The sequence below is a fragment of the Solea senegalensis genome, linkage group LG2 (assembly GCF_019176455.1).
Source record: "Solea senegalensis isolate Sse05_10M linkage group LG2, IFAPA_SoseM_1, whole genome shotgun sequence".
NCBI lineage: Eukaryota > Metazoa > Chordata > Actinopteri > Pleuronectiformes > Soleidae > Solea > Solea senegalensis.
Genome location: NC_058022.1, coordinates 17459590 through 17473572, shown reverse-complemented (window position 1 = coordinate 17473572; position 13983 = coordinate 17459590). Strand labels below are relative to the sequence as shown.

Sequence of the window (13983 nt, the reverse complement as noted above, 5' to 3'; positions counted from 1 at the left end):
TGTCACTTCTTGGAATCAGCTGACCGCCATGGGCGGCTTTCAGGCCAACTGCAGCCTCAAATTTGGTGTGTTGCTCTTGGGCCAGAGGAACAAAGACACAATCATACATAGCCTGAAAACACGCAAAAGCTAAATAACATCCTTTAACCTTGAACCTTAACCTCAAATTCTATATCATGAGGACAAAAATAGAACACACCCACACATACACACACTGTGGTGAAAAGAACTTCTACCACAGCTGAGACAGTGAGCCTCATGCATGTAGCGCATGATGTAAAACAAGCAATAAAGTTTGAGCAGATAATGTGGGACAATGCAAAAAGAAATAACACTGAGCACATAGTACATGTGATGTCAGCCTGCATGAACTTTCACCATTGTGCAGGGAGAATATTAAATTTGTAGTGTTTTGGTCTGACAATTTAAGTTGAAGGTTACCGGTGGTGCATTATTTAAACTAAACAAAAAATGTTTTTTTTCTGATAAGATCAAGTCCTGCTTTGTATGATCCTGATCAGGACTTCCACAGTGAATACATGAGGTATAAAACAAATCAATATACTAAATCAAAATTACTCAAATGCATCCCAAAATAAAGTGAATTGAAACGAGGACACAATTATATTTTTTGTGTTATTTTCTTACACCTGATACTTTCTGCGGGTAACTCCTTCCTCCATTATCATCAGCACAGAGTAACAACTGCTTTCTTTCTACTCGTCTCTGATCTTTTATGGGTCTTTCTGGGACGAGGAGAAAAGGGACGGAGGAAAAGATGAATGGGAATTCAAACGTAGCTCAAAGGTCTACCGATTGTACTGCAGCTCTCTGTAGTGAGAGAGAGTCACTTTGACCTCCACAGGGTGAGTGCATGGAGGCGAGAGGGAGGAGGGGGAGAGAGACACAGAGAATCATAAAGCAAGCATGAGGCATGAGACAGAGGGAGGAGAGAGAGAGAGAGAGAGAGAGAGAGAGAGAGAGAGAGAGAGGGATGACATTGGGGCAAAGGGGCTCACGCTTTTATCTGCCCGCTGATTCAAACCACCACACCTTTGAGAGGACACTGTGTGTGTGTGTGTGTGTGAGAGAGAGAGAGAGACCAAGAGAGAGAGGGGGGGGCAGAGTGTGTGAGAGAGAGAGAGAGACAAGTGTGAATTAAAACTGAAAAGACAAGCAAGCCATGAGCTTTGATGTGTCTAATTCACTTCAACCAAATACTCCAATGATGATGTGCACAAATGGAGAGTACTACCACTAAGTTTGTATGTGTGTGTGTGTGTTTGTTTATATTTATCACTGGGTCAGAAACAGCTTTGTGGGACTAAAGTGCTGGACCCCACAAGATGAAATGGCATTCTGAGGTACATTTAGATTTGGGGTGAGCAATGCAATTATACTTAAATGTCTTAACTGAGGTTTGGTACACTGGCCTGGGGTTGTGCCAAACATTATGGTCTCCTCTCTATGATCCTAATAAAAGTAAGCAAGGACAGGGTGGGGTATCTTTTTTTTTTTGGAGGTTTATGTTAGAATAGAATAGAACCTTTATTGTCATTGCACATCAGGTTTACAAAATCGCTGTGCGGCAAGTTCAGCAGTAAGTATACATTAAAATAAGTATAAAATAGAATAAATAAAACTAAACTAAAACTAAATATACACACATTACTTTTAGAATCCACACCCTGTCTTTGTGTTCAAAGTTCTTATGGCCCAGGGACCATAAATATAAATTCAGGGTTCAGCTGTGGTGTATACATAAGGTTAAAGAGAGAGGTAACTGGGGTTGATAGTTTTTCTCAAAATAGGTTAGTCCTCATGTTTGTCCACCAGAGTTTGAGGGTTAAGACTTGGTTTTAGGGTTAGGGTTCAAATTGGGCTTAGGGAAGGGCTAGGGTAATAGTTAGAATTAAGCCTTTAGTCGTTATGTTTAAGGTTACAGTAAGGGCTAGGGAATGCATTATGTCTATATTTGTCCTCACTTGAATGCTGCACAAACATGTGTGTGTTTCTGTGTGTGTGTGTGTGTGTGTGTGTTTGTGTATGTGTGTGTGTGTATGCGTGTGTTGGAGAAACTGTATCTTTTGATGTGAGCCCACTTCCTCATATATACTGATTTCCACTTCACCTAAAGGCCCCACCCCCAACCGCCCACCCCACATCCAACAGATTCACATGGCGTGTAGGGGCCTGAGAATGTGCTCCACTGCAACAACAGGGGTCACCTAAGCTGAGGACATAACGTGCACAATGCGTGTGCGTGTGCCGAGGGTTGATGGGGTCTCACAGGCCTTCAAAGGAACAGAAACATTTCCATCAAAAGGAATCAAAAACTCAGTAATTCCCATGTGTAATTAGTTGAATACATTTTATATTTTGATGTTAAATAACCAATCACTCGATATGTATGGATGGACATAACATGCATATGCAAAGGACATACATGAAACAAGTTCAAAGAGAAACTGGTTGGAAATAAAGTAGCATACTGAACATTAGGGACTGCTGTCACCACCATCAATGATGTTTTCATTAGATTAGTGGCTTCTTATATGAATAATCAGATATGCACTCAGGGTAACAACAGAAGATGAATGCTTTTGATGAATTAGGTTCATGGGGTTTAGATGGCCACTTTAAACCCCAAGTGTTTACCGTAGATGGTGAGGTCTACACAGGTCTGACAATATTGTGTTTGAGTAAATATTCCTCTTTCTTCTTCAAGAACTAAACTGCCACCACATACCAAACTTTGCAAAGATGTTGAATTGAAATGACTGAAGTGTAATAGGAAAATATGGATATGCATTGATTAAAAACAATTAATTGGGGGGAAAGAATCAGAAAACTGTGATTCCTTAAAAACAAAAAACCTCCAATAATACCTGTATCTAGAATAACATTGTGTTCATTTTAAATGGTGTAAAATGCTTTTTTTCAAGACTTGTTTAACACTGCAGGAGATGTAGTAGTTCTGAATGAACTGGTGAAAGGAAAAAGAAAGGAGGGGAGGAAAGGCGGGAAATAAATGGACTGAGTGGGCAGAGGTGTACTCTGTATAGAAAATAGCCGTATCCAGCTGTCCCGCACATCCAGGTCTACCCAGAAGCCCTTTAATCAAACAACTACGATCAGTCCTGACCACTGCAGCATCCCCAGGCTGCTTTCATTCTCTCTCATTCATTCATTCATCCATTTTTCCTCTCCTCTGGTGCTTTAAGCCTACCAATTATCATCAGTTGGCCCCAGACGGCCTCTGTCCTTGTTCCTGTTTCAGCTGGCCTTTCAAACAGCCTTGCATTAATAAGCCAGTTGTTACAAATAAAAAAGGGGACTAGCAGTGATTATTCAAAGCCTCCTCCTAAGAGAGAGGGAGAGGAAGCCCACATTTCACACCCAGAGAGAGTAAAAGCACCGCCTGCCATTTATAGGGCTGTCCAAGGGCCTGGTATGGAGATCAACATGAATAATAATAATTATAATGGATGGGGAGGCTGTAGATGCCTTAAAAGAGACGGCACCCTTCAAACATTTGCTTCAGATATGATTAATTAAATAATCATACAACTTGAGATTATATTGAGTTTTATATAAAATAGAACTAGAGAGAATCATTTGTTTAGGAAATATATTTATCTTATTAAACAAGTACCTGTGATTATCTGTGTGCCCCACTTACCTGCACATCTGAAGCTCTGAGCAGTGAGTCCCTTCTCCACAGCCAGACAGGTAAGGATACTGAGGAAACTGGTGGTGACTGACTGCCTCTTGGCTCTCTGGGCCTCCCGCTGCCTCCTCTCACGAGATGGTTTTGATCTTAACAGCACGCCTTGGGAGCCTGGAGTTGCTTCTCCAGTTTCTAACCCTTCTTCTTGAGCAGGCCTCTGTGCTCCCACTGCCTCATGCAGGGCCTCCACCCATTCCTGGGCCTTAAGGTAATAGTCTGCTCGAAGTCGAAGCACCTCTTTAGGGAAAACTACCTGGAAATGTTCCCTTTTCTCCATCCAAAGCTCTCCATTCTCTTGTTCTTGACCATGCCGCACGGCCAAGCAGGATGCCAGAGAGTACTGAAGGACAGCCTGGGACACAGACCCATGGCCCTCGGGAGGGAAGGCTTGAAGAGAGGATCTGGTCAGGACAAAATTAAAGGTCCGCCAGTTGTTCTGGTCCATCAGCTGGTGGAGCAAACCAGCTTTGAGGATATCCTGGCAGCGCTGAGTGAACAATGGAAGGGTAGTGGGTCTGCTCAAGATGCCAGAATTAGAATGAAGTGAGACTGAGGCCTCTGCAGAGGTGGGAGTATCACTCTCACCATCAGGCCTGGTGTCAAGCCCTGATGGTGAGGGGGAAGAGGAGGGTGACGTAAGTGCAGGAAACATGACAACCTGTTGGTTTTCCACCGTGGTCTTATTCTGGCGGTTCTTCTGCCTCACAGGTCTGGCTACCTGCACTTTCTCCCACATCAGCTGCCTCCACTCCATGGCCTCCCATTGGCTGGCTGCCCTCAGCTGGAGACGTGTGCTGTTGAAGAACAAAGCCTCCAGCGTGCACTGATCAGCAGGCTGGCTGATCTGGCCACGCTGGCCACAGGGTGCTGGTAAGATGACGCTCTGGCAGTGTGACAGGGAGTAGGCAGTGCCCAGCTGGCGGTTGGCACTGCTGTCTAGAATGTACAGCCGGAGCTCACATGGCGTCAGTTCTACGTGACAGGGTGTCCAGCGGCCCCGGGGCCCCTCACGCTGCTCCATTTCACCCTGCTTCACCACACTGCTACTGCTGTTTTTATCAGCTGGACAGAGACAGAAGAGAGGTGGAAAAGAGACAAGTCATGTTTATGTGTTCAGGGTAAAAAAAAAATGAGACATTGCGCAGTTTCATTTAAAATTTGCCATTGTGACCTGCAAACACAAATTACAATTTACAAACTGTAAATTGTAAATAAAAAGTGAGAGCCCTTAAAAGAAATTATACAAAACTTGCCTCACTTTTTAACATATATACATACAGTGTTTTAAAGCTATTCATGTTTTAGGTGTGTGCTTTCTTGGCAGAAAGGTACTTGAAATAACAACTTCTACTGACCCTCCTCAACTATTCTCAATTAATTGTAAAACCAACCACAAGCAGCCTAATTGATGGATATAGCAGGAAAGAAAAGCTAAATCTAAATCAGCCTCAGCCACAGCTTGTATTAACCAAAGACTGGCGAGTCAAGTGCCCCATCAATCTTATCAAAACAGCAGTCGGCATTGGTGTCACTCTCTGCCTCGGACTTTGCATGTTAACAAACCTTTTATGAAAGAAACAAATGAATATGCAAATAAGTTCAGCAGGAAATAAGTCATGCCGATTGGCAGTCTTCACGCTTGGGAGGGTTGAAATGAGAATCAAGCATTGACGTGAAGAAAAGTGCTCCATTCAATTAGCCTTCATGTCCACCTAGTGGGTTTTGACATCACACTCCAGTATTAGTCTAATATACACATGTAAGCGCTCAACCAGAATTAACACTTTTTCTGTCAGGGCTGCGAACTAACTCTCCAGACCCACTGCCCCAGAGACAATCAAATACACAAACCTCCATTTCAGCCTTTAATGAGCAAACTCGCCATTGAGACATTCCAGGACCTTTTTAAATGAATGTAATTCAACATGTCAACACATCCAAAGACTTTAAGTATGACAGAGAACCCCAAACATAGAAATACCTCACATAAATCCAAATCACAGATGTGGCTGACTGATATCAGAGGCTGAATGACTTGGGTAAACTGTCAAATTGGATTTGTGATGTAACATTTTAAGGCAAACTTTAGTTCAATATTAACTAAACTATCTACTTAAAAATTGAAGCATTACCACATGATATAGTATGAAAATATTAACTAATATATGCTAATGCTTAACTTAAAGATATGAAATGTTTCCAACATTGCATTCATTAAAATTTACATAAAACGTATGGCCCCACGGACAAAAAACATCAACAGTTAAGTTACAGCCTTTCCAATTTGCTCATTTCAAATTATGATTTGATTTAAAAATAACAATAATAATAATAATAATAACTTGTTTGTGTTTGATTTATTATTTATCCCCAGTAACTTATAAATAAAATAGCAGCTTCAATACAAGCAATATCAGTGAAGGTAAAATCATGTTTTTAAATGTTTTTATCACTGTGTTTCCGTAGCAAGTAAACATCCAGATGACGAATATGGAAGTTGGAGTCTAAGTAATTTGCATTATTTTTACATTTTGAGTAACAGTTACATAGTTACATTACAAGCTGTCATCAAAAGCTGTACTTTTATGAATATAAAAATTTCTCAGGAATACTTGGTACTAGAGGTCGACTGATATGGGTTCTCTTACATAGCATTTTGCGTCTCACATTGGGAACGCTTGTGGCGTGACCTCATCAGAGACCCCTATTGCATTCCACCAGTCAGTCTTGGTGTCTTGGCCTAAAAGATGCCCCAGCTGTCTTTGAGTATGCACATTGTGACCAGCTCCCCCTCAAAGGGCAACAACATCATCAGGCTTGTCAATCGAATCTGTTTAGCAGTGACTCATTAATGGCTTTAACTGAGGAGATGATTGCCCCAGTAGTTAGCGTATCATGACCAATGAGGATGACAAAGATAACTTGGCCAGAAGTCCAGACTGAAGTGGCAAAGTCTTGTCACAATGGAAAAAAGCTGCCCAAGGTGAAGAGGACCAGTAAGCAGCTCCTGCCAATATTCCGGGAATTACTAGAGGAATTTTCTGTGGCATAACATACAGAGAGATGCACCCTGCAGCCGGCAGCTTCTTCCTGGATTGCAAGGGATTGGAGAACCCCGTTTTTTGCAGCATGGCTCCAATACAGCCGGTGGTCATTTTGCATCTTCACCCCAAAACATTTCCGTCATCACCAGTCACTCGTCTCCCACCCAGAGCAGACCAGTTCCGATCAGCCGGACAGACAAGGCTTATAAGGCAGTTGCACTGACAGTCTGAGCTCTCAATGCCACATCTCTCTTGACGGGCGTACTAGGCTGAGTTGGAGGAAATAACAGTTTTATCTGACCTGTCAATATGGGAGGAGGTGTGCATCATCACCGATCTATACCTTCAATTGTATAAAGTTGAGGTCCCGTCACAAGGCAGAGCCATTGGGTTGATGGTCAAACAGGAGTGACCATCCTGTCAACCAAAGAAAAGGAGGACCTCCTCAACACCCTGATTTCACCCCAGGGCCTCTTAACTGAGGTGGTCATGGTCATGCAAAAGGTGTGAGGAGAGTAAAATAGAAGATCTGCCTCCAGAGAAGAGTGACCCCCATGGAGAAGAGTCAGGTTCCTGGCTCAAAAGGTGCCGGTCGATGTTGTTCTGTGCAGGAAAGTGGTCACTACAGACACTTCCCTCTCAGGGTGGGAAGGCGTATTCAAAGAGAGCAATTAAATGGGACCTGGGATCCTCACATATGCTCATAAATGACCTCAAATTGTTGGTAGTTCATTTGTCACTGAAACACTTTCTGCCTTTTCTGAGCAGTCATCATGTGTTGATCCGTAGACACAACGCTACTGTAGAGGCTAAATAAACAGACAAGAGAGAGACTGAGGGCAACTCAGTTGCACATGCTGGCACACAGACTGATTGTATGGAGCAACAAACATTTTTCTGTCCCTGAAAGCCACTCATGTACCAGGGGTACTGAACCAAGGGACAGATCTTTTGTCCAGGGGAAACCCTTTTGGCAGAATGAAAGCTTCACCTAGGTGTACAGAATCTAGTCTGGGAGAAGTACAGGTGGCCATCAGGGGACCTGTTTGAAACAGGGGAGAACACTCTTTTTCTCTTTTTCTCCCAGCATGACCAGAATGTTCCTCTTGTGGTGGATGCACTGGCCCATCCTTGGGCTCTTCCATAAGATTTTCCCCCAATAGCTCTAATCCCTATGACCCTGGTTAGGGTGCGAGAGGAGGGACTGTCAATGATCCTTATAGCTCCTTAATGACCATCAAAACACTGGCTAGCAGAGATAACGCAGCTACTCTATCGGGAACCATGGCTTCTGTCAATATGGAGAGACCTATTGTCACAGGCACAGGGAGAAATACTTCACCCCCACCGAGAGAGATTATCCCTGTGGGCCTGAGGGGTTCAATCTGAGGGCTGTGGGACTGGTGTATTAGAGACTATTCCGATTGCAAGAGGCCTCTTGACAAGGTCTCTTTATCAGAGAAAATGGCAGACGTTTGAAAAATCAATAATAATAGAATTTTGTAATTACTGTTTGAATATGTATTTAAAAAAAATTTTTAATAGATGTGTTAAAATGTGGCGACTCAAGCCTGGTCCTCTTTTCTCTGCCTGTCCACGTGTGAAAAAAACCAAAATGCTTTGGTCACGTACAACCCTCACAGAACAATAAAGTTTTCTGAATCAATCATCAATCTCACGTTCAGTCGGAAATGTCTGACCGTGGAAAGTTTTTGGCTTTCCATCAACAAACTGAAAAATTACAAATAAAGATATCACTCGACAACGAGCAGAAAGATATAATTCTTAAAACAAACGAAGCTCAGATGAGTCACTCCTGAAAACATTGCCATATGCCAGTTGTGAGTCAGTGCTCTCCATCACCACGGACATATTATTATATTACATTAATGCCGTCAAGAGGCACCTGCGGGTCGCCAGTGCTCTATTCAGGAGATTTGTGCTGTGGCAAGTTGGGCTTCCCCACACAAGTTCTCCAGGTTTTACAGGCTGGATGATAAGGCTTATCTTGGGATAGCTGGCCCTTCTGAATTTCTGACCAGCAATCGGAGAAGTCAGTAGTTCCCAATGTAAGACACAACGCAACGCAAATGCCATGAAAGAAATTTAGGTTACTTGCAAAATGCCAGTTCTCTGAGTAGCATAAGTGAATGTCTCATCGGGCCACCTTCCTTGCTCCATAGCAAGGATGAGGTGAACATTTTATGAATAATGAGCAGTACAGTGTCAGACACCTACTGTATATAGGGGGAGGGTCCAAACCCTCCATGACACGGACATGCTTTGCTCCAGCTTCTGATGAGGTTACGGCGGAGGCATTCCCAATGTGAGAAACTCATGCTACTCAGAAAACCAGGGTTAAGTAAGTAACCTTAAGATTTCCATGACCAATGCCGATGGATGATAATTGATGCCAATTTTTTGGGCCTATATATTTAGAAGATTTTAATTTTTTTCCTCCATCTAAAAACAATGAACAGTTTATTGATACAACATAATGGTTTAGTGATAATAAAAAATATTGCTTACATTTCACGTCTGAACTACAGTGCAATTATATACAGTATTTTCACAAAAGATTATGTATAAACTTAGGGGTTCACCAATACCATTTCTTCCTGACTGAGTACAAGTGTGATTACTTAAATGCCGATTATTAACAAAAGGCAAATATCAGCCTGATTAATCGACCCAATTACTCAACCCAATTAATTAACTGGTCTAATATTACTTGCTACTGAAACATAAAAATGCTTGCTAAACATACTGTATATAAAAACATAAAAAACATACACTCTAAGAGTTCAGTGAGTACTGTTACAGAACATAAAGGATGTTTAATAAAGGATTTTGGCCTTTATACATGTATAATGTGTAATAATCATCATTTCCTTTTACCGTCTAAACATTGCCAGCTGTCACTAATGGTAATGCAAACAGGCCAATTTTTTCAGAGTGAATGAAAAGACGAACCTGAGCCAAATCACTCTGCCTTCAGCTTATTACCATCCTTTTTACTACTTCTCTCTTTTCAATACACATCCAGCCAAACTAAATAACCTGATGCCTTTTCACACATATGCTAATACTAAATAATCCTGCCAGTGTCAGGAGCCGGGTAATTGGGTTGCCTCTTCTCTCGCCTCATTTGAGTCCATTTGCTGACAGGATTATAGGCTATTATCCCTCAGGATCCCTCAGGATCTCCTTAGGCCTTGAGATGGCCAAAACACACAAACAAGTGTGTGTGTGTCTGTGCGTGTGTGTGTGTGTGTGTGTGTGTGTGTGTGTGTGTATGTGTGAGAACACTGACTATCATAGCACAGCTGTGTCATTTCAACTTATCATCATCTTCTATCATTATTGCTTTCTCTGAGGATGCTTCAACATAAGTACAGCATATGCCTTATTCTGCAGCACGAATAGTCCTGGGTTTCTGTTCTCCAAAAACTTCCCAAAAGTTGAGAAAGTTTTCCAGTGAAAGTATAATCAGAGAGTAGCAGCAGGAGGAGGTTTCTGACTGGTAGGGACTGACATTTTGACTTGTATTAAGAATACAGAGTTAGTCATCTGAGGACATGAAATATTGTTTAATAAGTCAATGGCTCCTCACGACATAAAAGGTCATTTAGAAAAATCCAAATAAAGAAAAAACTAATTAGAAAAAAGACAGATTTTGGAATTTGTACATTGATAACTTGACAGCGAACCCATTCTATAGTCTCTAAAAATATAGAAAATGTCCACATTTCACAGTTTGATCCATTACTTTACGATAAACAACAAAAACAAAAAAAATATGAAAATGATAAATGCATAACACAGAAATTGTTGGAAAAATAACATGTCTAGAAATATGCATATAGTTGGGGCGTGTGAAAAATAGGCACATGATTTAATGTAGAATTATTTTTCTGGTGAATTGTCTGCTGCTGTTTATTATTATGGTGGATATTATTCACCTAGATTTATAATAGCCATATTTAACAACACAGAACTCACCCTCTCGCTGGTGGTTGAACGTCACGTTCTTCAGGGTGCTGCCGTCTACTGTGGGCAGTCCATTGTCCGTGAAGGCAGATGGGCGGTAGTTGATGTCAGATCTGGACCGGTTGTGTCCTTTCTTGAAAGCTGACTTGGATGAGGAGTTGGCGGTGCTGTTGGTGCACTCCTTTGTGTGGGCTGCCAGGTCATTGGTGGAGCGGGCTCGGCTTCTCTTGCCATGCCTCAAGCTTATCCCGAGCCCCAACACGCTGAAGTTGTCGGCCCATGCCAGACCTAAAGGCCCCACTTCCTTCTGCTCCCCAGCCAGAAGGCTCCACACGCCACTAGAGCTCAACTTCCCTAATGCAGTAGTGGACACTTCCTGCAGCTGCTTGGGCTGTCTGGAAGGCTGTTTGTTCCTTGCATGAGCCTGGCTTGTACTTTGGCCTTGTATCCCATCCATGCAGTGGATAAAGTCCTCAGTGGCCTCCAAGGCTGGGCTGATATCGCCCACTATGTCAAGCTGCTCAAGACCCTCCATGACTGGGTCTTCCCCTGAGCTGTAAATATCACAACTAGATAGTTTCCCAAAACTGGCAGAAAGATCCTGTTAGCAGCATCCACATATCCAACAAAGCAACTTAACTGTCAGCGGCACAAACACAGGTCTTGAAGTTACTTTCATGAACTAATAAGTGATGGAGATCCAAGTAGCATACAAGCTTCACAAACGGCTGTCTGTAGTCTAGTCCAGCTTCCTTCCTCAAGTTTGGGCATTCATACAGTATTAGTTTCCCTTTCCAATGGTGTATCACTAACTCTTGAGGTAAAGCTACTGCAGTATCATGCCAGAGCCAGGCATGACCCTGGCAGCAACTTGGGAGTTAAACAAGCAAACAAAAATACTAGCCAGATATACACACAAATCTATATAAATATATATATATACATTGGGTGTGGTACAAAATCAGTGTATTCCACAAAATTAATTCTACCTACAGCAGTAGCAGCAGTGCAAGTACACATGCTTTACTCTAACGCACAACTGAACTCAAGTGACAGGTACACAAAAAGTCCCCGCATGAAAAGGAGGACTGCATTGTGTGTCACTCTGTTAAAAAAACAAATCTATGCAGTCCGTCTGTGTGGACTGTATAAACCTCATGGGAGATAGCATGAGTGAGCACAAGGCAAAAGACACTGCACACCGCTGTACAACACAACAACAGTGCAAAACACTGTTACAAAGATTTCTTATGTATTATGACAAGAGTAAAAATATTATAAATGGGAAACAACACCAGCTTTATTTTTGGTCTGTCAGGTGGCTGTGAAGTCACTGGTGGAGGCTGTTTGTGGTTTATCTGTAACAAAAGAAAAAGAGAATGAGGAAATGGTAAAGTGAACGTATGCCAAACAAACTAAGAATGGACACACAGCAGAGACTTGCTTATAAGTAGACTGAGCCTCTGTGTAGAGAAAGTCAGACAGCAAGATATGTAAGGCACAAGTTTAAGCCTCACAATTTACTCACCTACAGCATCTTCACCACACAGACACTGGAACTTTACAGATTCTTCCTAAGCAAATAGAAATGATCATCTTCTCTCACACATCTGGTTGAAATAATACTTGACTTCCTCTTCAACTGCTTATCACAAGACTGAGCAGAAAGGAAACAGGCATGGGAGGGGTTCCCATCCATCTGCCTAACTGCCTGTCTCTTCAAATTCTCTCACCTCCTCTGTCTCTTCCTCTTTCTCTACGTCTTCACGTTCTTCTTTCTCATTAGTGCCCTCTGACTATCATTGATTTTTCTTCTCTTCCAAAGTGCAGCCTCTTTTACTTTTCTAAACACATCAATTATTTAAAGTGCATTACATCACCACAGTTCAATTCTCAACCAGCTGGCTGACATACTGAATATTTATTTCCGATTTATTCATGATGATTCCTTGAGGACACAACACCTACTATTATTGACCACACAATCAAGCTTCTACTTAGCACTAATAATTGTTGTGTCAATAAACAATATCAAAAAGTGCTGAATAAAGCTGCTGAGTAATAAGATACAAATTTGTCTTTCAAAGTCAATATTTACTTTCCTCTGAACAACATTGTAGTGCATGTACAATACAGTTAACAACTGTACTAACAATTGAGGAAAAAAATAAACCATATACAATAAGATGTAATCATTCCTAGAATACATGAGTGCAGTTACAGCTCTGACCTAACTAAGCATCATTATGTTGGTTACTCATAGATCGTATTTCTGTCAAGTCAACACAACCAACATAACCCAGGTAAGCACAGATTCAAAGTGCTTTTGATCAGTTTTGATTACTTGAACCATGATCCTATTCTCTTTAAACATTTTTGAAAACACAAAGAAAATATTACCTGGAGTTTGTATTCACATGACTGGACAGGAATTGCTTTGTCCAATACATAATTATAAAGATTTACTACCAACACCACTGCCTAAATATGTACTCACTGTGTCTATTACAGAGTGAAATTTAAAAAAGTGATGAAGCATTTACACAAAACACATGTCATGAATATAGAGTAGTGTTCTACTGCAAAGATTTGAAGTTAAAGGTATGGTCTGTTTTGAACAAGTATTATTTTAATTTGCAGCCTTTGCATAGAAACGATGTTTCTATTTGAACGACGTTCAGCCCTACTTCACAGAGCTGTGGACACCATCACAGGGCTCCTTGGTTCTGTGTGTGTGCTTCATTAAGACACACTGACAGCATGTCAGCACGAAAAACTGACAGAGGTGAAGCCACGGTCAGTCTGCTGCAGATTAGCCATTTTAACACTATCCTGTGTACTACCTCAATTATACAAATTATATGTCAAGACAGACACACACACACACTATGTGTTAACATGGGCATAACCTGTGCAAAACATGAGTAACTGTCGTCATAGGTGGCCGAAGAAGGCCTTCTTTTATCCTGAGCTAATGTGAAGTGAGCCGGGTGGGCTATTTAGCTAGCTGCTAACGCTAGCTTCTGCCTCAATCCATAAACAGTGTAATTATAACACGATATTAAAACTGCTCGCTCACTCGAATTAAAACCGCAAACTGTGCATCTGTGCTGTTCTGTCCTGTGGTAAAACCTCTGCCGTACACAGGCTGGAAGATGTAATTTGAGACTCACCTTACTCTGTTTACCATTATGTCATGAGAGTCCATCAGCAGAGGCA

At 41.7% G+C, this 13983-nt stretch overlaps 1 protein-coding gene across 2 annotated transcripts in view; it reads right to left on the bottom strand.

Annotated features, from left to right (window-relative positions):
* Positions 1-13983, bottom strand: part of plekhm3 (pleckstrin homology domain containing, family M, member 3) — a 37557-nt gene extending 23574 nt beyond the window's left edge. Inside the window, exons 1-3 of one of the 2 annotated variants that reach the window (XM_044018376.1) lie at positions 13938-13983; positions 10777-12122; positions 3683-4792 (exon numbers count right to left, since the gene is read on the bottom strand). In XM_044018376.1, the coding sequence (XP_043874311.1) occupies positions 3683-4792; positions 10777-11299 (1633 nt within the window). In that variant the 5' untranslated portion in view covers positions 11300-12122; positions 13938-13983. Of the gene's footprint in view, positions 1-3682; positions 4793-10776; positions 12123-12292; positions 13240-13937 lie in introns of those variants that run through there. The other variant, XM_044018375.1, reaches the window with a different exon arrangement.